Genomic DNA, 27,241 nt, shown 5'->3' on the forward strand with positions numbered 1-27,241 from the left:
CACTGCGTATGAGAGTCTAACTCGAAACCCTAAGGACACTCCAGTGTGTGACAGCTGGGTAAACCCAGTCTGGGATACATATCTGCCAAACATTTGCAAGGTTGGTAGGGGTTATCCAAAATGACTTTCCAGTGTAATAATATTTACTATTGATCAAGAAAGAACCAAACAGGCAGAGTTGCTCTTGCTTCTGCTGCTACGCTGGACTCTCCAGACCAGCTGTCCAGGAGCTTCTGACCAATTTGTCAGAGTGCTAGGACCACAAGATGTGCATCCCCAAATCCAGCTTTTCATGTGGAGCCCAGGGACTAAACAGGGACTGAACCCGAGTCAATAAGCCTGCACAGATACTGCTTTTTCCTGCCTAGCCATCTCCTTGGTTCCTTTTTTGTTTGTTGTATTTTATATATATTATCTATTGGAGGAATCTTGTGGAGGTCAAAAGACAACTGAAAAGTCAGTTCTCCTTTCCCACTTTGTGAATCCCAAAGATCAAACTGAGGGTGTCAGGCTTGGTGACAAGTGCTCTACCCACTCGACCATCTCATTGGCGTTTTATTAGTTTTTAAAATTTTCCCCTTTTTTAGTATTTATAAATTTGTAATGTCAGTTGTGATGTATCTTGTGCCTCACTGGAAAAGGTATGTATGTCTGTCCTTGCTCTAACCCTAATAAACAGTATTTTCTCGACAGCTTTCCATACCTCCAACACTCCTCCTCCTCGTTCTTCATCCCTCTTTTCTTCTTTCTTACCCCCCTCACTCATTACTTAAATGCTGATACCCTTCACTCTGAAACAAAAATGTCATAAACTACATTTTCTCCAACCAATACCCTAGTGGTCTCTCTGACTCTAAACACAGTGAAATGCCAACTATGTCAACTTTCTCCTGAATGTAGCTTCAAGCAAAGACAATCCATCAGGACAAACAAAACCAACTGGGGGAAACTAAAACTGGAAGAAAACATACATCCCAAATAACACACAAACACAATAAAGAAATACCAAAAACCATGAAAGCATTCCACTATGGCATACCCTACCAAGCTGACACCTTCTGGATAAGAGAAACAAAGATAATGAGACGCCTTAAGTGCCAGGAAAAAACTTGAGTTCTACCACAAAAAAAGACCAATAACCATATAAGGGACCCAAATAAACAGATAAGGAAATCAATTCAGGACACTGACAAGAAGTTACCAAAGTGAATGAAATTATCCATAACTTAAAGAGAAAATTCGGCAAGGAAGCTGACGTTAAAAAAGAACCAAACAGAAATTTCAGAAATGGATCAATCATATCAGAAAGCATCATCACTGGTTGATACCAAACAAAATTTCAGAGACAAAGGACAAAGTTGAGCCAATAACAAAATATAAAACTGACTCAAATTCCTTTATATAAGAAAAATATATAGGGAGCTGGAGAGATGGCTCAGAGGTTAAGAGCACTGACTACTCTTCCACAGGTCTTGATTTCAATTCCCAGCAACCACATGATGGCTCACAACCATCTATAGTGAGATTTGGTGCCCTCTTCTGGACTGCAGGAATACATGGAGGCAAAATTTTGTACAAATAAATAAATACACCTTAAAAAAAAAAAAGAAAAACATGTTAAAAATGTATAAATGAAACATTAAGTTACTCTAGAATGAATGCTCCCTAATTCTGTCAATAAATTCTATGAGGCATTTATTAATTGAGTACTGATTAGGTACATCAAGAGTTTTCAATATTTAAGTTTACTAGTTCAAAGTTTGTCTCCAATTCTAATAACAGTGATATTCTAGAGCAGGGAGAAAAAAAGTACTTTACTTACAGGTGACCCACGATGAGGCGGATTATCTACAGGTTTTATCACGTTGTGTCTTTGTGTGGAGTCAAGAAAGACATCATCCCAATGTCCTTTCTCAATTAATTCCTTGAAAATAAATTTGTAATAGCTATCAAAACATTCTTAAGTTAATTATGTAACTAACAAACTTATGTAGCAGATGGTATGATGATATTCTGGTGAAGAAATGCATTACCTTTTTAATTTTGGAAAGCTCAGTAACTGCCTGCGTATTTCCAGGTTCCAGAAGTAACACAGTTTCAAAATCTAGTGAGAATTAAATAACAGCAAAATAGTGAAATTATTTTTATGACATTTAAGACATGACCTCTTTACTTACTCCCTTTATTTTATTTATTCATTTCTTTATTAATTTGGCTTTTTGCAACAGGCTCTTGTACAGCCCAGGTTGTCCTTGAACCAGCTACACAGTCAAAGATAACCTGAACCCCTAATCATCCTACCTCTACCACCCAAGTGCTGGGATTATACACATACCACCACAGTCAACAGAAATTTACTCAGTGAGCTCTACTTTGGACACTCAGAAACAGGTGAGCAATAGTAAGGCAAGTGTTTGTTAAGCTGTTCTAGCTGTTTCACATGGATTTTCAGGGAACTCTTATCACAATCCTGATTTATATACAGATGATACAGAGAGCACTGAATAGATGATAAAGCGACTCCCCTGACAGAGCACTGGATTTAACCACAGTTCATACTGAATAGATGATGGAGTAATTCCCCTAAGAGAATATCATACCCTAGTACATTACTCAGTGTTTAAAAGACAACGAAGCACACACCTGTAATCCCAGTACTTGGGAGGCAGAGGCAGGGGGACTGCTATGAGCTCACACCTATTCTGGTCTACAGATCAAATGCTAGGTCAGCCAAGGCTAACACAGCAATACTCTCTCTCAAACACTGAAGAAAAAGTTCAGTAAAATCCTGGGCAGGTAAAGGCACTTGCCACAAGCCTGGTTGGTCTGAGCTCTACCCCAGACCCCACATGACAGAGAAAAAGAAGTGACCCTCTGCAAGCTGGCCTCTGACTCCAAATGTGTGTCTGTGGTACATGCACATGTTCAATAAAATAAAATACGAAAAAGAAATTTTTGAAAAAACTTTAAAAAGGGGAATGAAATTCTGATGACACCTCAGCACATGCTAAACTTAGGAAAATGCTAAGTTAAACAGACCAGACATAACAATATGGCCATGAGCCCACCTATGTGGCATATCTAACATGATCAAATTTAAGTTCAATGTGGTAGCATATGCCTGTAATCTCAGCACTCAAAAGGCTGCAAAGTTCAAGTCCAACCTGGCTTTGAGACAGTAAGACCCTGTCTCAAAAAATAAATAAAAATAGTAATAACAGTAAAATAGTCAGGTTAATAAACACGGGAAAACAGTATTACTAGGGACTAGCAAAGGGAAGAGTAAAATGAACAATTAATATCTGACACACAAAGTTTAGAGTGAATGCAGACAGAAGGCTGTACAACACTGACAATGTAATTTTACTGAAAATATGCACCTCAAATAATAAAAATAGCAAATTAAGTGTTGTACAATCTTAATTCAACTTAATAAAACAGAAAGCAATGGGCTGCAGCTAAAGCCTGGCTTGAAAAGCAATTGCCAATTTAAATATACATATCAGAAAAGGCCTGAAAATTTGATTCTACAGTGACATCAAAAAGTTGGAAGAGCCAAGTGGTGGTGGCACACACCTTTAATCCCAGCTCTTGGGAGGCAGAGGCAGGCAGATATCTGTGAGTTTGAGGACAGCCTGGTCTACAAAGTGAGTTCCAGAGCAGCCAGGACTGTTACAGAGAAATCCTGTCTCAAAAAAAAAAAAAAAAAAAAAAAAAAATGGAAGAAACAATAGGACAGGATCTTGATTTAATGCCCAGGACTCTGTCTTAGAGTTTCTATTGCGTGATAAAACACCATGATCAGGGCTGGAGAGATGGCTCAAAGGTTAAGAGCACTGACTGCTCTTCCAGAGGTCTTAAGTTCAATTCCCAGCACCCACATGGTGGTCATAATCATCCGTAATGTCGGGATACATGTAGACAGAACACTGTATACATAATAAATAAATCTTTAAAAAAAAAACAACAATAACAAAAAGAAAACACCATGGTTAAATGCAAATTGGGGGAGAAAGGGCTTACTTCAGCTTAAAATTCTCAAGTCACACGCCATCAATGACAGAAGCCAGGGCAGAAATTCCAACAGGCTTAACCTGGAAGCAGGAGCTGATGCTGAGGCCATGGAGGAGTGCTGTTTATCGGCTTGCTCCCCATAGCTTGCTAAACTTGCTTTCTTATAGAACCCAGGACCAGCAGGGGTGGTATTGCCCACAGTAAGCTGGGCCCTCACACATCAATCAACAATCAAGAAAACGTACCACTGGTTTGCCTATTAGCCAATGTGGTAGAGGGCATTTTCTCAATTGGAGTTTCCTCTCCAAAAATGACTCTGGCTTGTGTCAAGTTGAGATAAAACTAGCCAGTACAGACTTCAAAGGAAACAAAAAGTGAGAAATAAGTGAAATCCAAAGACGAAGGAACAAAGGGCAAACAAAAGAAAACACAAGAGAACAAAGTTAGTGTTCTGAAGAAAGATGAAAAAAAATCCTCAGGGCAGGACCACAAAGGAAACAAGGAATGCTTGTAAGACTGAGAAAGGAGAGCACAGTATGGAGGCACACGTCTTTGATCCCAGCACTCAGGAAACAGAGGCAGGAGGGTATCTGTGGTTCCAGGACAGCCAGGGCTACATAAGAGACCCTGTCTCAAACAAAGCAAAACAAAGAGGAAGAAAGGATCACTATAGCCCTCCTGTTATTCTCTATAGCAACTACTGACTCCTTCTCCCTCATTTTTGACTATTTCTCACTTTTCCTGTTCATCTATAATTCACATTTTCCTTCCTTTCAGTTGGTGATTGACCAGAGTATGTTATAAATAATCAAACACACTATGGAAGATGCAGTTTTCAAACTCATCTTGGGTTTCGTGACATTCAGTATCCTTGACTGTGGGAAGCTACAGAAATCTAGGGGTCTTATCAGGGTGAGTGTGAGGTATTAGAGCCTTACCTTGCTTGGCCTCATTGATCTTTCCCAAAAATGTTCTTGCAGTTCCTCTCCTGGCAAAAGCCTTTGCATAGGAGCCGTCAAGTAAGATAGCTTGTGTGCAGTCCCTTTCAGCCTCTTCATATCTATTGAATACAATAAACATACTAACTGGAAAACGTACAGCTTATAGAAAACATAATACTGGGACTGGTGAGATGGCCCTGAGGGTAATGGTACTTGTTGCCAAGCCAGAGGACCCGAATTCATCATCTGGGGTCCACATGGTAGAAGGAATCAGCTTTCACAAGTTGTCCTCTGGTCTCCGTGCCACAACTCATGCACATACAGGCATGCATGCAGGCATACAATAGATAGATGACAGGTAGATTGATACATGAGAGGCAGATGAACAGATACAAAGAAAATCAAGAAAACAAAATACAAGCTAAGTTTTTGTTGTTTTGTTAGAGACTAAAGTCTTACTATGTATCCCAGGCTGCCTTAGAATTTGCTATCCTTCCTCCTCAGCCTAGCATGTATAATTTCAATTAACAATTCCCAAAACTCTGCATTTGAGGGGAAAGACTATTTTCAAAATTTCTCATTCCCACTAAATCTCTGAACCATCTGGAAAGGAAGAGTCTCAGACTAGGAAGTCAGGAAAGGATGGAGCCCACGACAGCAGAGCAGTCTAAAGAACAGCACTGGTGCACAGCTTTCCAGTCTCAGTGCACAATGGGCTACATGACTATCACAGTTGGCACCACCGGCTTCCTAATAAAGCATCAATCCTAGAGCAGCTAACTTGGGGGAAACCCATTCAAAATTAAAAGCTTGTTATGTATGTGAGTGATGGCACATAGCCTGATATCTGAATACTAGTCAGTCATGCAACCAACTAGTAGTCTAGGCTGGTAGGCAGTAGTCTACAATTAACAGAAGAACAGCTTCACACACACACACACACACACACACACACACACACACACACACACTCTTACACTCATTCATACACTGGAAAACCTTCAGGCCCTCCCATGACAAGAATAAATGACTGCTGATTTATTAGTATTATATCTATGTATGGAACATTCTTTTCTTTAGGAATGCAATGCTACAGAATCTATGAACTGTTTCATTAAAAATAAATAAATAAATAAATAAAAAGGACAGCTACCTAGACTTACTGTATTCTTTCCTGAGTTTGAAATCCTACAGAATTCTTTTTTCCAATATTCAGTGACTACATTTTCTCCAAACAACTGTCATCCAAAATCTCTGGCTTTTTTTTTTTTGTTGTTGTTTTTGTTGTTTTGTTTTGTTTTTCTTTCTTCTTCTTTTAAAGGCAGGCTCTCATGTAACCTAGAGTGACCTTGAACTTCTGAGCCTCCACCAAATGCTGGGATGACACCCACATTTTCTTATTTCCTTACTTCACTTTTAGTACAATGAGTATGTCTGTGCCAAAGCTCCCATCAACAGATTTTCTGTGTGTGACTTTAAGATGCTTGCACAGGCCCTACACTTTTGAGGATGCCAACCCTTTACAGAGCACACAGAGGGACTTTGGCCTTCTCTGTAAACTTTCCGTACAAACCATGGACTTTTCCACTCTTACCCATGTCTTTGACCCTGAACATCCCTTCAGGCCACAACCTCTAGCCCATGGGTTCTCAACCTTCCTAACGCTGCAACCCTTTAATATAGCTCTTTGTATTGTGACGGCCCCTTCACACCATAAAATTATTTCATTGCTGCTTTGTAAGTGTAATTGTGCTACTGTTATGAATCATAATGTAAATATCTGATGTGCAGGCTATCCAACATGTGACTGCTATGTAGGTCGTGACCTACAGATTGAGAACCTCTGCTCAGACTCATTCCATTTCACTTTACTGGCTCATGCTCCTTTACTGGCTGAACTCCTCAATCAGCTTTCCCTAAGTCCTCACACCTGTGCTCAGTCTCCACACGGCACTGTCTCCCCACTTGTGTGCCCTTATGCCTGCCCCTCAGCATCATCATTGTGTACTTTAACTATTATTGTCTTTGCTGTCTCTCCCTCCTTTAAGAAACTTCATGTTTATTAAAAGCAACTGTACATTTACTTACCTCCCATGGTGCCTACCAGGACACCTGACACACTTTAGCTTAATAAATGTTTGCTGGATATATAAACCAGAAAACCATATAATAATTCAAAGAAAATTCAGAAGATAGCTGTTTAGGAAGACAAAAAAACAAACAAACACCTAACAATCAGTCAAAAAATCTAAAATCTCTAAAGACAGATGGTTTTTGTTTGTCAATGGAAATGTTTAAAAACATTATATTTCATATGTACGACCAAGTATAAGCTGGATTTAGAAAAATTCAATTTATAAGACCTTTAAGGTGATGGGAAAGACCAACTAATAAAAAATAAAGACAGTTCAGAGAATGGCAAAGTCCCTGCCTAGCCCTCCAGACATCCTACAGCACAAGGGTCCAACCATCCTAGTCAGTATTACTGACCCCTTTGCTGAACAAATCACAGCTGGCTTCCGGTTCTAACAACCAAGAGTCTACCTTTTGTGGGCACCAAGTCTTAACTCTGTTTCCTATATCTACTGAGTTGCAGGGGTTTTTTTGTTTGGTTGGTTTGTTTTTCAAGACAGGGTTTCTCTGTGTAGCCCTGGCTGTCCTGGAACTTGCTCTGTAAACCAGGCTGGCCTCAAACTCACAGAGACCAGCCTAAAGCTGTATGCCAACCACACCTAGCATACTACCGAGTTCTTTTCGTGTCTTATCTCAATCTGGCACATCAAAAATAGGACCCAGACGAAGGTCTTCCTCAAATATCTGGCCTTATTTAGATCTCATACCTCAACAGCTGTTCTGAATTTAACTATTCACCAGCCTACTTCCAGAGTTTGCCTGCTTGCAGATTTCCTGTCACTGTAACTCAAGTTTGCCTTGCTCATCTCCCTGAAACAGGGAGATGATACAGACTGATATAGACTACCACTTCAAGGAACAGTGTTTCTTAATATACGTTAGCTAGCCTAACAACTTGAATTTCTTTTTTTCTTTCTCTTTCCTTCTGTGGTGGTATATGTGCTCCATTGTGCACATGTGGAAGCCGGTTGTCAGCATCAAGTGTCTTTGATGACTCTCCTTTGTGAACCTGGAGCTGACCAACTGACCAGACTACAGCCTGGCAAGCCCATGATCCTCCTGGAACTCACCAACTGACCAGACTGTAGCCTGGCAAATGAGAGCCTGGATTCTAGCTCTAGCACTAAGAAGAAAGAAGAAACTAGAAAGAGGGGGAGAAAGAATCAAAGACAGATGACAAAAATACTAAGTCAACTCAACTTTATTAATTGGTTAATTAAAAATGCACTCTATAGTAAATTTTTATCACGAAAGCAAAATCTAAGCAACACTTACTTCTGAATCTTAAGGTAGGCCATGGCTCTGTTAGCTGGAAGGAGGGCATTGGTACCATCGGCAGCTATCCCTCTAGTGTAACATTCAATTGCTCTCTCATATTTTCCCTCTTTGAAAAATCCATTCCCCTATTTTTGGAGAAAGATATGAAAACCAAAACATGTTGAAAAATTCAAATCTTAAGGAAACATACCAATACCAATATTAAATCAGTAATTATATTCTCATTGTTGATAATCTAGGGGGGAGACAGCCCCGTGAATAAGGTGCTTGCTGAATAGGCATGAGGACCTAAGCTCTGATCTCTAGATCCACAGACAAGTATGGCACAAGCTTACAGTCCCTACTATGGGACATCAAAAAGGAGCTCAGGGGGCTTTCCTACCCAGGCGGTCTAGTCAATTTAAGCTCCAAGTTCAGAAAAGACCAAGTCTCAAGAATAATAGTAAGATGAAGAGTGACAGAGAAAGATGACCTGTGGCCTGCACTACATAATCATACCCCTTCACACACATGTACACACACACACAATACAAAAATAAAAATCTAGTTCATGAGACATGTAGAATTTATTAACATGATTTTTTTAATGACACTATTCTCTTTTCAGCACAAAAAATCGTTATCTACTAATTAAAGAGTAAAGGCCCAAACATTACACTAAGTTTTTCCCTACATTAGGAACTGATCAAAAATGGGTTGAGGGTATGGCATAACGATGGAGAACTTGGCCCTGGTTTTGATTCCCAGCACTGAAAAGCCAGAGGGGAAAAGAGAAGAGGGCAGAGGAAAGAAAAAAGAGTAAGAAAGAAGCAAGGAACAGAGAAGAGAAGGGAAACTACAAAAGAAGTGCAAATGTTTGAGACACGATCTTTCAGAACTGGACCATCTCAAAACTCAGGTATCTGAAGATGGCCTTGAGCTCCTGATCCTCTAACCTCCACCTCCTAAGAGCTGAGAACTAACACTCCCAGCTCCTAAGTCAATGTTTGTGAACGAACACAGTACTAGAATTACACAGCCCGCTCTTAAATAATATTAATATATCGAAATATAAAGCAGATTTTTAATTCTTTGAATTTATTTTTATGTTATGCATACAGGTATTTTGCTGTGTGCTTGTCTACTCATCATGTATATGCCTCATGCCCAGAAGGCCAGAAAAGGGTGTCAGATCCCCTGGAACTGGAGCTACAAATGGCTGCCAGCCATAAGTAAGTGCTGGGAATTGAACCCAAGTCATCTAGAAAAGCAGTCAGTGCTCTTAACCAGTGAGCCACCTCCCTAGCCCCAATATAAGTTAAACTATACTGAAATAGAGTTCAAAGCAATGACAAGCACTGTCCATCAGTACTTTTTAGTACTGCATGGACCCACAGGTTATAAATCCATTCGATTAGGGGCTGGAGAGATGCTGCAGTTAAGCTGGCTGCTCTTGTGACTCACAACTATCTGTGACTCCACTTGTAAAAGTTATAATTTCTTCTTCTGAGTTCCGAGAGCACCACACGTATATGGTGCACATATATTCATGTAAACAAATGTGTACTTTATGTTTATGAACATATACATAAAATAAAAATACATCTTTAAACATTAAATTCTTTTTTTCTTTTCTCTTTTCCAAGACAGGGCTTCTCTGTGTAGCCCTAGCTGTCCTGAGCTCACTCAGTAAACCAGGGCTGGCCTCAGAGATCCAATCCCAGCCTCCAGAGTGCTGGTATTAAAGGTGTATGCCACCATGCCTGGCTATTAAATTAAATTTTAACTAAAATACAATTATATAGCTTTCTCCCTAAAAAATTCATTAAATCTTCTCAACAGAAGATAAATTTCAATAAGAAAGTTTTGTATGACTTATAAGCACAGTAAGAATGAACTGTAGATGGGTGGTGGTGGTGCATGCCTTTAATCCCAGCACACGGGAGGCAGAGGCAGGCAGATCTCTGTAGTTCAAGACCAGCATGGCTACAAGAGCAAGTTCCAGGACAGCCTCCAAAGCCACAGAGAAACCTTATTTCAAAAAAAAAAAAAAAAAAAAAAAAAAAAAATTAAATCTGTAACTGTCTACATATAAATATATGTAATTTGCTCCCTAAATCTAAATGCCCTTATTATTTTCATGGTTATTCTTATGTAAGTCATCAATAACTTAATTTTGATTTAGTAGCCACCAGAGGTTTTAGTGTATTTAATTTCAACTTCCTATTCACATCTTTTTTAATGTTAGAGAGAAATTTAACTGACATACAGGAACCTAGGAGTAACATCCTGCTAAGCACACTTGTTACATATCAGAACCCCACTGGATTACCAGATCTTTCTCTGAAATGGCCTTCTGCTTGTTCTGCTGTTCCTCGATTTGCTTTTTCTCCCCTTCAGTTGGTTTAATCACTGTAGCAACTTCTTTGGGATGTGAGTTTTCTTTGGATGTTAAAGCCTAGGAGACACAGCACTCAACTAAAATAAAACAAGTAATGCAAGATGCATCTGTATTAGACTCAAAATGCAAACTACTGAAATACAGTAAAATGTCTGCTACACTCAGATAACTGGCGTACTTTCTACTCTGATTCACTCTACTTACTAAAAAAAAAAAAGCAATATATGTGTAAATATGTAAAACAAATTGAATATGCAGCATGTTTTGGTTAAAATAAGCAATATCCAGCAAATAAGTTGGTCATTTACTTAAACTACAAATATTTGCCAGGCACTATTCTAGGTGCTGTGCTGTTTTTCAAACATAAAATAATTGAGAGCACATCACTAAATTTCCCAGATTTATTATTCAGTCTTTATTTGACCTTAATACATAAGAAAATATACTTTGCAACTATAATGAAAGTGATATATTTTGTGTGCAATAAATAATATTTAAAACCAGATTTCCTCAATGACTGTCACACTTTTCACAATGTGCCAAGAAAAAACTACAGCTTTAATTCAAAGGCACAGAGACAGGAGTTTGCAACTGCTCTCTGTCACCAGACCACCAATTTCACATTTAAATAATTACTACTTTTTTTTTTGAGGGGGAGGGTCTCATTTTGAGACTCAGTCTATGTCTAGCCTCAGACTCATTATGTAGCACAAGCTGGCCTCAAGCCTCAAATTTGGGCTCTCCCATCTCTTGTCCCAAATGCTAGGATTAATGGAGTGAGACACCACATCTATTCTCTACTGTTAGATTTTTACATTTATACAGCTTATGCAGCAGAGAATCATAATATGCAAACATTTATCACAGAAATATGAACACACAGAAATGATCAGTGAAGTAATTTTAAAACTGGGCTGATTAAAAGTGATTGCTGTCTTTGCAGAGAACCCACCACCCACATCAGGTGGCTTACAACCACCTATAACTCCAGCTCCAAAGAATCTAGTGTCCTCTTCTGGGCACACATGTGCTCATAATTAAAAAGAAATATTTGAAAATTATTTGTAAGTATTTTCAATTAAAAACTATGTTTTAAAAAAGAAAACATTTAAAAGCTGTTATGGGAGGGGGAAGAGGCAATAGTTCTAGAAATTTCAGCCAACTTTTTTCTTTAAACCATACTTTTTAAATACAGCAATACAACTTACATATAACGAAATGATTTGATGGAGTTTTAAACAGACTTCAAGAAAATGGAATTATTAAGAATCATTATTCCTAAGTGAGCCAATGTTAGGCAACTTATAAAAAAAAAAGCTTATCAGTTAGGGGTTACATCTCTATAGTACCTATGCCTTACCAGTTTGATTAAGCTGCAGAGTACAAGAAATAAAATTACAAAATTTCTGTGTAATTCCAGCACTTGGGAGGCTGAACTTTGTTTGGAATTTGAAGTTAGCCTGAGCTACATATTAAGATCCTGAAAAAGAATCTATTGGCCATGGGAGGCTGATGAAATAGTTCAGCAGTTAGAAGCACTGTCTATTCTTCCAAGTTCAAATGGCAGCTCATAAACATCTATAACTCTAGTTCTAGGAGATTCAATGCTCTTCTGACCACCACAGGCACCAGGCAAGCACATGGTAAATATATACATATAGGTAAAACTCTCAGACACATAAAAATAATAAATGTGCTTGTTTTTAAATCTACAGTATATATAAAACCTAAGAAAAAAGTTTCACCTTCATAATATAAAAGTCAAACCAAAGGCACTTAAATATTTATAATTTACCTTATCAATTTTCTTGAGTTCATTTGTTGCTTCAAAGTTACCTGGTTCCAGTTCTAATACTTTTTCATAATCTAAATAAAACAGAAGATAGAGAATTTTTTAAAAGGTGGATAGTTTTACAACTTGTACAAAACCACAGTCATTTGCTTCATGTGACACAGAAGCAATTATTCTATGGTAAAACCAACAACTATTAGGCTACCAAGCATTTTTATTCTCTACCAGGCAGACAGAACCCTGAGAAAACCCTTTAGCAAACCATCTCCCACCAGCTCCGGGTAGTGATATCATCATGAAGGGTACACCACCAAACCACACAGAGCAAAATCCACTAAACATCAGTTTTATTCATACTTCATAGTTATTACACAGGGCTTGTTATAGAACAGGACAGAATTTACTGATGAATAAAAACACTTTGTTCTTGCATCCTGCCTCAAAACACCAACATGATGTCACCTTTATTTTGCATTTGAGAACTAAAGGTCAGAAGACATGAGTCACACCTGCTGCTGCAGTGTTCAATTAGGTAGAGTCTGAAACAGTCTGATTCTGGCAAACAATGCATTCTTCCCAGAATAAAAGATACCTTTTAAACTACCCAAAGGAGTGGTAAGATGGGTCAGCAGGTACAGGCACCCACTGACAAGCCTGACAACTTGAGCTTGATCCCTGGTACCCTTCCACAGGTGGAAGAGAACTGACTCCCTCAGGTTATTCTCTGGCTTCTAGTCACACGCTGTGGCATGCACACACATCCAACCACACCTGTATTTTTTTACTAGTAAAACAAAAAATTTTCAATTGTCAAAAAGACAAGCTTTGTTCAAAATGTGACACAGAAAGGGCACCATACTTATTTAGTGTTCTCTGTTATACCATACTTAGTCAGGATTCTATGTATACTGTGTGTTAATGAATGGAGAAATACTTAGATGCCGATCTAAAAAGATGAATACCTTTTCTGGCCTCCTCTAATTTCCACAGAGCAAACCGAGCAGCACCTCGTCTGATGTAAGCCTTGGTGTAACTCCTGCTCAAGGCAATTGCCAAATTACAGTCAGACTCAGCAACGGCAAATCTACAATTCAAAAAAATAAAGTAAATGAAGTTATAAAAATCATTTAATAAACACAACTTCAAATTTATTTCTGAAATTCCTAAGAGATTTACTTCACAATCACAGGTATATCTCCCACCTTCTTTTATTTAATTAAATTTAAAAACAACCCTCTACCCTCACTCCATCCCAATACTGGGAATAAAAACCAGGACCCTGTACATATACTACACACCCAGTCTATAAAAGCAGCCTTTCTTTCTTTCTTTCTTTTTTTTTTTTTCTTTTTTTCTTTTTTTGAGACAAGGTCCTGCTGTGTAACCCTTGGTGGCCTGGCTTGGAACTCAACTTGTAGATGAGGCTTGCCTTGAACACCCAAACTCACAGAGATCTGCTAACTTCTGCATCCTGGGAATGCTGGGATGAAAGGCATATGTCACCATGCCAAGTTATTTCTGGTTTGTGTGGGATTTCAAGAGTTCATAAGGAAAGAAGAAACAAGCTAAGCTACAAAACTGTCAGAAGACAAATGCAAGCTAGTCAAGATAGCGCACAGTGCTCAGGAGGCAGGCAGGTCTCTGAGTTTGAGGCCAGCCTGGGCTGTTACACACACACACACACACACACACACACACACACACACACACACACACGTGTCTTAAAAAAAAAAAAAAAAACAAACAAACAAAAAAAAAAAAAAAACCCAAAGGAAAAGTAGAAAGAAAAATTCAGAGAGCAATATAATTTCTATTTCCAAATAACAGACTCAATGTCTTCCTTCTTAATAGCTGACTTTTAAAACTCCCATGTTACATCAGCCATGTGTATATAACATTCCCTAACATTAAATTTGTACTTAAGAGTCAACAGAATGTAAAGACAAGCAAATACTGGGATATAACTTAAGTTTACAATAAAAAGATCTGCATACTAAATAATAAACATATGGTGTTTCAAATACAAAGAAATTAGCTGCTAAAAACTTTTAATTGTGGGGGCGGGGAGAGGCGCAGTGGGGATGACTGAACCCAGGGGCCTCAAGCATGCCCGAGCAACCAACGTTTTTTTTCTAAATGAATTAAGAACATCATTACTTGACTTTCACAGGAGAAACTCCTTAGCACACCAACTTTGAGCACACAGTCTAAAACCCAAATGTTTACAATGAATTGAACAAATTATTCTATAAGGGAGTAGCCTATAGGGATTTGCAGAGTAAAAGAAATGCGGTGTGTTTTCAATCTCTGCTGAAATTTATTACAAAACTCCTTTGAAAACCAATCTCCAGGCAGGTGTGGTAGCACACACCTTTCATCCACAAAGTCAGGAGGCAGAGACAGGTGGACTCTGGACTACAGTGAGACCCTGTCTCAAAAAAAAAAAAAAAAAGAAAAAAAAAGAAAAAACACATAAACAAAACCAAACAAACAAATTAGAAACCCAATCTCCACACACACACGACCACTCACACATGTGTAGAAAGCCCTTACTTTTTCAATCTAAAGTAAGCTGATGCTCTGTTTGTTGGCAACACAGGATTATATGGGTCAGCATCCATGCCTTTTGTGTAGCATTCAATTGCTTCATCATATTTTCCTTGTTTGAAGTATTTATTGCCCTGAAAGAGAAGCAAGCAAAATGGGTTCAATACAAGAGCTCCGCCAGAAGAGTGAAAACAGTCAGTATGACAGTGCCAGACAAAAGGCAGCACTGTAAACCAACCTGAAAGAGAAACAGAGCCTTCCTTTCAAAGCCATCGAGGATACAGGGCTCAAAAAACATCCAATATTTTTGGACTCTGTTACCAGGTTGGCTCTGTTCTAGGGGGCTTGGGAACAACAGGACACCTCCACATGTCCTAAAGCTCCATACGTCACCTTTCCTCTTGGTCAGAGAGGTTACAAATTTCAGAGTTGGACCCTAAGCAGTTCATCCTACAAAGAGGGTCAACACCAAGAAAAACACCCTCAATGCTTCTAAGAGAAGTCATGCTGTTCACAAGACTTTGACTTATGCCAAAAGATGCCACAAGTGATAAAAAAAAGACTGAGAGTCAAGAGACCTAAGTTAAAGAAAAAAAGATTGATTTCTGGCCATCCATATGGTCTTAAACACCAAACAAGAAGTGTAGTTATAATGTAAAATGACTCGTAATAATTCAAAATAAACAACTTGACTAGACTTTTCAAAGGGACAGACAGTAATTCAGGCCTTATAGATGTCCCCATTAGTCCTAAATGTGGGCTGCTAGCATGGCAAGTAGGACATTCATGGCAACCCTAGCAGTAAAACAATTACACTCCATTTCTAATTCATTGGTGATGACAACCTTATTTTATGTTTTGCTTTGTTTCACTGTTTCTCTTCTAAGCAACAGTGATTATAAAATCTAGCTATTTTCCTTTTATTTCACTTCTTAAAACTGTTCTTATGTTTTGCTATAGTATTGATATGTAACTATCAGTATGTTCTTTTTACAGTCCATGGGCTCTCACACTTAAAAGTTAAGACGATAAAATGAGACGTACTATAAAATCTGATGGCTCTTAATATTCTAAAGAAAGCCTAAGCTATTATTAAAAGACTGTGGTGTGCAGTCACAAAAAGAGAAACACAGTATGTACTCACTCATATATGGATTTTAGAACTAGATCAAATGATCACCAGCCTATAATTCACATCACCAGAGGAACTAGGATACAAGTTGTATTCTAAGAGATTCATATAAAGTCCCTCACAGAACTGGGAAGGGACAAGTCCCCCAGACCTCAGGTAAAGTGGGGGAGGACAGCTAATGGAGAGAGAAGTAGGAGAAAATGAGAGGGAGGAGAGGAAGGCATGTGCGACCAGGAGGATTGAGCCTGGTTAGGAATGGAAAATAGGAAAGAGAGAGAGAGAGAGAGACAGAGAGAGAGAACATAAAAGAGGGAGCCAATATTGGTTTGAAGATAAAGTTGAACACAAAGAAAGGTCGAGGGAACTACAAGACTGACTGCTCCCAACTAACAATCTCAGCTTCCGTGGAAAGGCTATCATAAATGCCCTTCCTGGAGAGTGAGATCAACAACTAACTTCTCCATGGAGTCCTCAACTAATGCCTGTTGAAAACAGGAGCAAACACCCATACATAAACACTGAGTCGAACTAGAACCCAGAAGCAGATAGAGAGGACAAGACCATGCGGTAGAAGTACATAGAGACAGCTTACCTGAACAAGGAGGAGCTAAGGGCCACTAGACTGATAGCTGGGAAGCCAGCAGGGGACTGACTCGGACCCCCCGGAATATGGGTCTCAGCCAGAAGGTCTGAGCAGTCTAAGAGACCTCAGACAGTGGAGCCAGGATGTATCCCTGGTACACAAAAGGACTTTGCAAACACATCCCCCATGGAGGGATAACTGCCTTATTCTAGAGATAAGAGAGAAGCCCTAGTCCCTACTTCACAGGACCTGTCAGATCTACATGACCCCAACTGGATGGCATTCCCCTACATATGGTATTGTGGTGGGGGGGTTGGGAGGGGAGGGTGTTTAGAGTGCATGGGAGAGGGCAGAGAGGGCAAAAGGGAGGGAAGGAGGGAGGGAGGTCTGGAGGGGAGGGAGGGAGGGAGAAGGAACTGGGAGCGACATGTAAAATAATAAACTAAAAAAAAAAAAAAAAAAAAAAAAAAACAAAACGCTTTGACTCCAAAATTTAAGTTGAAGAACAAGTTACTGGGGAAAAGTATTTCTATTTTTGTTTCCACAGAAAATGAAAAGATGTGGATTCTTTCCAGACTAATGTGGTTTGATCACACCAGACCGCCTGAAACAGAGTACAAGCTGATCCTACATTCCAAACAGCTGGACAAAACAGCCCTACAGACTACAGCTAGGATATCTGAATCTTCTTCGAATCCCCCAAGACAGCGCCCCTTACCAGCAGGAAGTAGTTTGGAAAGAACGACGCCCAAATTCTCAAATATTGTGTATAAATGTTTGTTTTCATTTAATTGGACTTTGTTATATAAAATTAAAAAAAAAGCAATAAGGAAAAAAAAAAAAAAAAAAAAAAAAAGACTGTGGTGTGTTCACCACGTAACAACTGGGACAATATGTCCAAGTCCTCTAAGATTTGCATACCCTAATTAAATCTCTTCCAGATTCTGACATTATGCTTTAACAATTTACTAACATCACAGGCCCTGCTATTTTTAGTCCTAACCTTAGGAGCAGCAATCTCTATGTGTTTTATTAGTCATACATAGCTTAATATCTCAAGTAATGACATCCTCTCCTCCAGACTATCTTCAAATAATAACCCCACTAAGCTACATCCCAAGTCCTCCCATGTCCAACTCAGGACAGATTGAGACTTCTGATCCCTGGATGAGAAAGCTCCATTCCCCTGTACAGTATCAGAAACACTGAAGATTAAGGAATCAAAGTCTCACAGGGGCAAACTGAGGCAGAACAGGAAGATAAGGAAAATTACTGAGGCAAGGAAAGGAAAAGGAACCTTTTACTCCAGAGTCTCTCATTAAAGCCTCATGCTAGCTGAGAAGCAAAAATTCTAGACAATATTTGCTGTGAAAGTTACTAACATAAAAATAGTATTCTTTTATGTTAAAATAACAATGCCTGCAAATACAGCCTGTGTGTATGTCCTTGGGGAGGGCCTAATTCCTTCCCTAGACAATCCTGAGACTCTACTAGTAGTCAGGAAACTACTACAGAGTTAGGCAACTACTACTCTGTAGTGGAGATGCCCTACCTCCCAGCATCCCTGTGGTCCAGATTCTTCTACCTCACCAACAGTACTTCTGCCAGGTGCCTCTGGAACCACATTGTCATCTCACTTAAGTGTCTTAGCAATCCTTCAGAGACACCTTCAAAACTCACCCAACCTCACACCTGACTGCTAGCCCACACCCAAGCTATCTTTCCTTCTAAACACTTTCTTCCTTAACTCTTCTGCTTAAGTCTGTGTTAAAATATTTCTATTAAAATCATCCTCTCCAAAAGAGAAATGAGAGATAGTGAATGTTGCAAAAGTAACCAGATGGCCTACTATACACACTACTACCCAACAAGGATATAGCCAATAACAACTTAAAATGGGAAGAGCCACAGAACCATGCTAAGAATTTTAGAATTCACACAGTCTTACACACACCCTTCCTCTAAGGAATCCAAAACTAACCTAAAGTACCTTTTCTTTTAGAACAAGAGCCTTCTGGGAATCTACTCGAACACCATCGTCTTCTGACTCCGATTCCTGGGACACAGAATCGTGGGTGCTATCTTCTTTGTCAAGTTCATCAAGGATACTGTCCTGAAAACAGAAGCAGAGCAGTGCTCATATTACATGGAGTTAAGAAAGCCCTTCAACAGATACATAAATGAAAGCCAAATATCTCCTACAGTTAAGATTACAAGCAGAGGGAGCTGCAGCAACACTCAGCAGCTAAGAGACAGCTCACGAGCGCCTGGAACTGCAGCTCCAGGGGATCTGACACCTCTGGTCTCCAAGGGTACCTGTACTCATGTGCACATACACACTGTTAGTATTCAGGCATCTGTACTGGCCTGTCTTTGGGGTTCTGACAGGATACGCCCTCAGCTGCAACCACCAAGAGCACTACCTGTGCATATTCACTATGTTCCCTTTTAAAAGGGTCCTGTCCACCTCCCATCCTCCTCTCTTTCTTTCTCTCCCTCTCTGTCTGCTCCTCCCTGTTTTTCTTTTGATGCAACTAATGCCTATAAAACATAAACACAAGACTCAGCGCCCACGTGGAGTTTATTGAGAGAAGGGAGAGAAAGAAGGGGTAGCTGGTGGCCAACCGAAAGCAGGAGAGAGGGGGGGGGAGAGCAGGGGGGGGAAGAGCAAGAGGGAGAGCAAGAGAGAGAGGCGCGCTTGCTTAAAAAGGGGGGCTTGCACATGCTTAACTGAGTCCTCTGGCAGCCAGGTAAAGCTTGAGCCGCCAGGTAAGGCTGATAGCGATGACACGGCCATGAGCGTCCCGCCGCCCATCGTCGGGGGAGGGGGTCAGCTGGCTGCTAGTTCCTAACACTCCCCCTTTTCTTTCTCCCCCCACTCTCTCCTGTTGCTCCCACCCCCAGAAGCCAGTCTCCCTCCTCTCCTTTGCCCTTTTTATGATCCCTTTCCCTAATTGAAACAAAACAAAACAAAAACAAACAAAAAAACCTCTGCTTGAACCCTGTCTCATGGCATCCTTCTCTAGCTCACTGCTTTTCTTAAATTACAACACACACATGCAGACATATATACCTACACATATTAAAATAAACACACTCACACAACTCTTGAGCTTTGGTTTCATTAAAAAAAAAATAACAAAACAATTTACTGGGAAAACTGTGACCAGCAAGTCCCCTCTTAGGTGCTTATGTCTTTAAACCTGTGTGAGACTACTCTTAGCATGTTTATACATAATGGCTTCAAACTGGAATCCCATGTGTCTATCAACAAGAAAATGGATACATATTGTAATGAATCCACAAAACAGAATGAAAAACAACAAAAAGCACTGCTATACTGTACTGAAACAAATCAACAGCAAAAAAAGCTAACAAAAAATCAAACACAGGAATGTACACTGTATACTACATTTACATAAACTCTAGAACACAGAACTAAAATCCACAGTATGAGAGGTCAGATGAGCTGTGGCTCTGCGGGGTCATGTCAGGGCACAGGGAGGCTTCTGGGATACTGAAATGTTTTACAACTGGAAAATGATACAGTTTTTCTATGTGTATATAAGGGAAAAATTCAAGAAGCTATTCACTTAAGATTGGGAACTTATGTGTATTACATTTTAGTAAATACATTAAATGGAGAAATACAAAGACAATAAACATAAAATTAATAGCAGTTACTGTCACTACACATGAAATGAAATGGGGAATAGTGCCTCACAGCACTGGAAAAGACTCCTTTAGACTGTGAGCTCATATATTAATTTCATTATTGTACTCTAGGACATATATTCCCAGATACGTTTTTCAAAGGAATAAATATTATATAGTATGTGCTATTTACCCCAAGCTAGATTTGAACTCCTGGCAATCCACCTGCATCAGCCTTCCAAGTACTAGATACAGGTGTGCACCATCACATCTAGCTCTTACATAATACCATTTTTTAAAATTTATTTATTTTAGTATGTGTGTGTGTATACACGTACATATCACAAGTGTGCAGAGACCAACCCCTGGAATTGGAATTACAGGCAGCTGCGAGTCGGCAGTAAGTGCTAGGAACTGAACCCCAAGTCTTCTGCAAGAGCAGCAAGTATCCTTAATGGCTGAGCCATTCTCTAGCCCCACCCCTTAAGTTTTTAAAAGACCATGTTGTGAGTGACTGTCTGCCAAGCCAAGCAACCAACATTTTGGGGAACTGAGCTCCACCCCTGACACATAGAGGATCAACCAGCTTGAGGTTAGTTGATGATTTACACCCTATCATCTCCATTGACTACAGCAGACGATTCTCACCTCAGTGAGTCTGCCCATGGCCTGGGGAAGGAACAAGAGTATGTAGACGTAAGGAAAGACTACAGAGGGGCTCTATGTATATGTAGCTGGGGGGACACCCTCACCCTTGCTGGGTAGGGCTTCCCAGGTGCAGCTGGTTTGAAAAGGAGTATCTATAGTCCTGGAGGTAATTTTTCATCTAGGCTCTGTAAGAAAACCCACCCACTCATGGATCCCCCAGAGCAATCATTGACAGAATTGTCCCTCAGTTTGTCATTTGGACCATAGGAGGAAAAGCAGATATTATTTTATATCTCTTCCAGAGAAGGAATTTTAACAACAGATTAAATAAATCTTTTTAAAAATAAAGACCAAGCACAGTGGTATATGCCTTTAAACCCAGTACTTAGGAGAAAGCAGCAGGCTTTCCTGGTCTAAAAGTCCATTCTGGTCTAAAAGAAATGAAAGAAAAGAGAAAAAATAAAAGGCAAGCAAGAAAGAAAATAAATGGGGATAAAGAGATGGTTCATCCATTAATACATGACCATGTGTGTCATGTATGGAAAAAGGACGCACAGAGCACATAGTAGCTATCTAGGAAAGTAAACCCCAACAATGGCCTATTTGTGCTGGTCAGCTCTGTCAGGTTGATACAGGCTGGGGTCATCTAGACAGAAGGAACTTCATTTAAGAAAATGCCTCCATCAGAATGGACTGTAGGCAAGTCTGTGGGGTAATCTTTTTATAAACGTCAGAGGGCCCAGCCTACCATGGGCAGAACCACTCCTTGACAGGTGGTTCAGGGAGTGTAAGAAAGCAGGCTGAACAAGCTATGCAGTGTTCCTCTAGCTTCAGTTCCTGCCTCCAGGTTCCTGTTTGAGTTTCTGCCCTGGCATCCTTTGATGATGCACTCTAACCTGTAAGATGTAACAAGCCTGTTCCTCCTTGAATAGCTTTTGGTCAGTGTTTCATTAATGGAGAAGCAAATCAGGACACCTACCTGGAGCTGACATAGTAGTATGGACCTGTCTGTGATGTGACTAGGCAGTCCTGAGGCTAAGCCAAGAGAATCACAAGTTCAAAGCTAGCCTGAACTACATATGAACCCCTTTCCCACCACAAGAAAAAAGAGAAAAACATAGGTGATACAGACACTATTATTTTTCACATAATCTGTGACTAGCAGCTATGCCAAGAGATGTTTATCTAATTACTAAGAAGTATACAACTAGATAAACTCACCACATCAAGTTTGGCCCAGGCATCATAATCGAAAGATTTTATCCTGTTTTTTGTATTTTCTTCTTTGGTTTTTTTGGAAGAATCTTTAGCTTTGCCTTTCTTCTTTTTCCTAAAATTCCCATTTCGAATAGGAGGTAAATTCTAGACAGGAGAAAGAAAAAAGTTTTGAGAAAAAAAGCTTTGAGCACTTTTGACACTTCGCTCTGTTACTTTTGCATACTAACAACGTACAAAATTATCACTAAATGATATATTCTTTTTTCCTTTTTGTTTATTGAGACAGGGTTTCTCTGGCTATCATGTAACTCACTCTGTAGACCAGGCTGGCCTCCAACTCAGAGATCTGCCTGCCTCTGCCTCCTGAGTGCTAGCATTAAAGGTATGTATCACTATGCCTGGCACTAAATGATATTTTCAAATAAGAATTTTTTTTTCAATTTAATTTTCAAGTACTTCATTTTATAGTATTAATTATGGGAACTGGAGAAATGGCTCAATGGGTAAGAGCACTAGCCATGCAAGCAAAATGAATCTAAATCCCCAGCACCTAGGTAAGAGAGGTGTGGCCAGGCATGGCTGTAATCCCAGTAGTACAGAGAGACAAGCAGACTCCAGGAGCTCTCAGGCCAGTCAGCCTTGCCACTCTGGCACAGGGTATGTCGGGGTCACTGGAAGACCCTGTCTCCAATACAAAAGTATTAACTTGAAATCCAAATTATTTAAATTTACAAATCTAAACTCAAATGTCAAAAACTCACTGATTTTCAGTTAGTATAGATGATAAATGAGCACAAGTTCAAAAGCAACTGGACATGCCTCTAATTGCTACATACAACATGAAAACCTAGCCAGATTTAAACATATTGCCTTAATACAAATGGCTCAACCTAGCTGGGCTGTGGTGGTAAACACCTTTAGTCACTGCATTCAGGAGGCAGAGCCAGGTGAATCTCTGTGAGTTGGAGACCAGCTTGGCCTAGAGTGAGTGCCAGAACATCCACAGATACAGAGAAACCCTGTCTCTCGAAAAACCAAAATTAAAAAAAAAGAAAAAGAAAAAGAAAAACCAAATAGTTTAACCTAGCTAAATGTGTGTAGTACACACCTTTAGTCCCAGCACTCAGGAGGCAGAGGCAAGCAGGCCTCTGTGAGTTCAAGGCCAGTTTGGTCTATGCAATGAGTTCCAGAACAGCCAGGACAACATGCAATCTCTGCCTCAAAAATACCAAAATAACAACAAAAGTATCACATGACCATCCTTTCAATAAACACCAAGACTTAGAATATCTTATGATAGTTAACACATTATTCAAATTTAGTAAGAAGCCTCTGAAAATGTTAATGGTGACATAAATCCCCAGATCTCAGCATTTTTATGTTTTTGTTAGCAAGATCTCATGTAGCCCAGGCTAGACTCACTCTCTACATAGCCAAGGAGGACCTTGAACTCTTGAGCCTTCTAACTACTGAGTACTAGGATTACAGGCAATTTCAGGCTTTTCACAACACATTCTACAAAGTCACAATTTATTTTAAAATAACTTTCTAGATCAATAACATGTTCAGCAGGTAAAAGTGCTTGTTGTGAGCCTGACAACTCAAGTGATTCCTAAAACCAACAGAGAGAACCAGCTCCAGGGAACTATCCTTTGACTTCTACTCTGTGGCATGCTGACATATGTGCATGCATACATAAAGTGTACACACACTAACCACCAATTAACAGGAACCTTCACTTACCTCTTCAGGAACACCACTTTGTCTTCTCAGTTCCATGTCCTTTTGTTTAATATCATTTTCCCAGTGCTCTAAGTCCCTCATGAAGTCCTGCAATTCCTCTGCATTTTGCTTCACTTGTAGCTGTAATTCTATCGCCTTACTTGTTGAAGTCATTCTGACCTGCAAAATTTTGAGAACACAATCTCAGGTAAGAATTAGAATGACAGGTGCTTAAATTTACAATGGGGACACATTCCCATAAAGCCACCATAAACCATTAAATAGAAAACCCGAATTTAAACCTGATGTGGTGGTACATGCCTGTGAGGCCAACCCTCAGAAGACTGAAGCAGCAGTATCAAAGGTCCAAGGTCAGCCTGAGGTGCTCAGCAAGACCCTGGGAAGAATTAATCATGCCTACCCTTCTAAATGCAGTGCTGTTCACTATGACGATGGCGTGGCATAAATAAAAGTGACTAAGAGGGTAAAATAGGAGACTCAACCAAGTGTTCAAACCTCAGCTGGGCTTCAAAAAGTAGGCCAGCCAAATGAGTAACCAGATGGAAAAGGCAGCAGAGAATGAAGAGGTTAGACGTAGACATAAGACAGAGCCTCAAGTGCCAGGCCATGGGGTGTTACATATATTCTAAAGCCACATAAAGGCATTGATGGGTAAAATAAAAATGATCGATGACTGCTTAGGTTGAGAAGTTGGGAAGTAGAGAAAGATTTAAAATGATATTCTAGATTTCTGATTGGTAGAAAATGGTGATGCCATACTGAGTCAAGAAATGACATTGTGAAGGGACTGGCAAGGTGGCTCAGTGACTGAAATGCTTGCTCAAGCCTGACAACTTACGTCCAATTCCTAGTACCCACATAAAGGTGCAAGGAAAAAACTAACTCCAAAGTTGCGCTCTGACATACATACCATGGCACATGCACTCCCCATCACACACCAAATACACATATAGAAAAAAACAAAGCTTATGCTGAGGGGGAACAAATGAATAATAGAATGATTTTAGTTTGGAATACTGAGTATGAATGCTGAGGGACCATCGGATGATTAGTATGTAGAAAAGGACTAGAGATAAATGTGGGTGACACTAGCATTAGTTTTTATTTGTTTGCTTTTGGAGACTGGGTTTCTCTGTGTAACTGTTTTGGCTGTCCTGGAACTCATTTTGTAAGCCACGCTGGCCTCAAAGTCATGGAGATCCACCTGCGTCTGCCTACCAGTGCTGAGATTAAAGACATGTGCCACCATCCCTGGCAATGCTGGCATTAATAAAAGTAGAAATTCATCATGTGTTTGAACATGCTTAGCTACAGTAACTAATGGAATACTTAACAGGAAGCTGAACAGAGCCTGAAGAACAGTAACACGTAGGGAACAGAAAGAGATGTCAACAACAGAAAAACTAGGCATCAGTGCCTTGGGAGGTAGGAGGATATGAGAACACTGTCACCAAATGCCACAGGAGCGCACACAAAAAGAAAAGAATGAGAATATGCACAGGATTTTTTAAGGGTGGAAATTAAATGTTATATTATATGGAACGGGGGAAATTTTGTATTTAGTAACGTTAAGCCTGGGTCCATTGAAGGCACCTGAAGACTATAGCAGGGCACAGTTGGCCAGTGCTTTTGATTCCAACTCTTCAGGCAGTAGAGGGTGCATCATCACAAACTAAGGTCAACAGGACAACTTAACTAACATGAATAATTTTTAAGCCGAGCGGTGGCGCCTTTGATCCCAGCATTCGAGCGAGAGGCAGAGGCAGGTGGATCTTTGTGAGTTCGAGGCCAGCCTGATCTAAAGAGCAAGTTCCAGGACAGGCTCCAAAGCCACAGAGAAACCCTGTCTCGAAAAACAAAAGAGTAATTTTTAAAGGGTTAGGATATAGCATTTACACAACATGTGAAAAAGATGTTGAGTTCAACCCTGAAAACTGTGAATAGATGATACATTGGTACATACATACATACATACATACATACATACATACATACACACACATACATACATGCACAGACAGGCAGGCAGACAGACAGGAAAAGGGATAAAGTGTAAGACTCTTAAGGTGGAGAAACTATGGGGATGGGAGAGGGTATAACAGCTCCCCCCATCCCGCACTAAAGAGACCGTTTTAGGTGCAAATGGATATTCTGACTCTGCCTACACAACACAGTTTAAGCGTCAAACAGTGTCCATATTTCGTTATGCGCATGCAATTCATTCATAAGCAAATAGTCTTAATGGTTTGCCGGAGACAAGCCAGTACACCGAAAGAAGATCCTGAAAACCCTAGCCGTGTGGTAATGCAGCACGCCTTTAATCCCAGCACTCAGGCAGGGTAGGGGAAGCCGGTTCGAGGCCAGCCTGGTCTACTACATAGAGAATGGCAAAACAGCCGAGGTTACAGAGAAAACCATGAAATGCTGTAGGGTTGAAAGCTCTTCTTCCGCCACCCCCACGCCCCGCGGGTCCTACGGCAGCCAGGGCTACAGACGAGCAACCAGAAACTTCCAGCACCTGGGGAAAAGCCTTCACACCCGGTATCCAAGCAGCAAACCCCGCACACCCCGGCCAACAGGAGGCGGCCGGTGCGCGGCGCTCTCCGCACGGTGGCTCCGCGGCGCCCACCACGCACCGCAGGCCGCCGAGCCGGGACGGAGAGCCAGCCCTCGGCCAGGCGGAACGCGCAGGCCTGGGCGGCGCGCGGAGAGCCGACTCGGGAACCGGCCGCACAGCCCCACGGCCCGGCCACCGCCGCCTACTCCAGGCCAGGCCCAGCCCGGCCCGCGCTCCAGCCCAGCACCCCAGCGCCCCAGCGCTAACAGGAAAGGGTACTCACCCACCCAGCAGTCACCACTCACCGCCGCCAGGGAGACGCGCGGCGTCAGACGCTAAGGCCGGAGCCTTCCCACCAGGACCCGCGCGCCGCCTGCGCGTGCGCAGAAGGTTCAGCCCCCGGGCGGGGCTTGTCCGGCTCCACTTGCTTCGGGAACACTTTTTTTTTTTTTTTTTTTTTTCCTGCCTGCGTGTGTGCCTGCAGGACGGAAGAGGGCACCAGATCTCTTTACAGATGGTTGTGAGCCACTATGTGGCTTGAGCTCTGGAAGAGCTCTTAACTGCTGAGCCATCTCTCCTGCTCCCAGACTGAATCTGTAAAACTAAGCGTGAGAACCCCAA

General features: G+C 40.6%; 1 protein-coding gene across 1 annotated transcript in view; it reads right to left on the reverse strand.

The window, feature by feature from the left end:
* Nucleotides 1-26,950, reverse strand: part of Rpap3 (RNA polymerase II associated protein 3) — a 33,857-nt gene extending 6,907 nt beyond the window's left edge. Inside the window, exons 1-12 of the mRNA XM_051189759.1 lie at nucleotides 26,926-26,950; nucleotides 24,064-24,222; nucleotides 22,324-22,464; nucleotides 18,791-18,913; nucleotides 15,092-15,219; nucleotides 13,501-13,622; nucleotides 12,542-12,612; nucleotides 10,678-10,803; nucleotides 8,364-8,491; nucleotides 4,953-5,074; nucleotides 2,034-2,104; nucleotides 1,823-1,924 (exon numbers count right to left, since the gene is read on the reverse strand). Of these exons, the coding sequence (XP_051045716.1) occupies nucleotides 1,823-1,924; nucleotides 2,034-2,104; nucleotides 4,953-5,074; nucleotides 8,364-8,491; nucleotides 10,678-10,803; nucleotides 12,542-12,612; nucleotides 13,501-13,622; nucleotides 15,092-15,219; nucleotides 18,791-18,913; nucleotides 22,324-22,464; nucleotides 24,064-24,216 (1,287 nt within the window). The 5' untranslated portion in view covers nucleotides 24,217-24,222; nucleotides 26,926-26,950. The remainder of the gene's footprint in view (nucleotides 1-1,822; nucleotides 1,925-2,033; nucleotides 2,105-4,952; nucleotides 5,075-8,363; nucleotides 8,492-10,677; nucleotides 10,804-12,541; nucleotides 12,613-13,500; nucleotides 13,623-15,091; nucleotides 15,220-18,790; nucleotides 18,914-22,323; nucleotides 22,465-24,063; nucleotides 24,223-26,925) is intronic.
* Nucleotides 26,951-27,241: the final 291 nt, after the last annotated feature.

The sequence above is a fragment of the Phodopus roborovskii genome, unplaced genomic scaffold (genome assembly GCF_943737965.1).
Source record: "Phodopus roborovskii unplaced genomic scaffold, PHOROB, whole genome shotgun sequence".
In the NCBI taxonomy this organism is placed as follows: domain Eukaryota; kingdom Metazoa; phylum Chordata; class Mammalia; order Rodentia; family Cricetidae; genus Phodopus; species Phodopus roborovskii.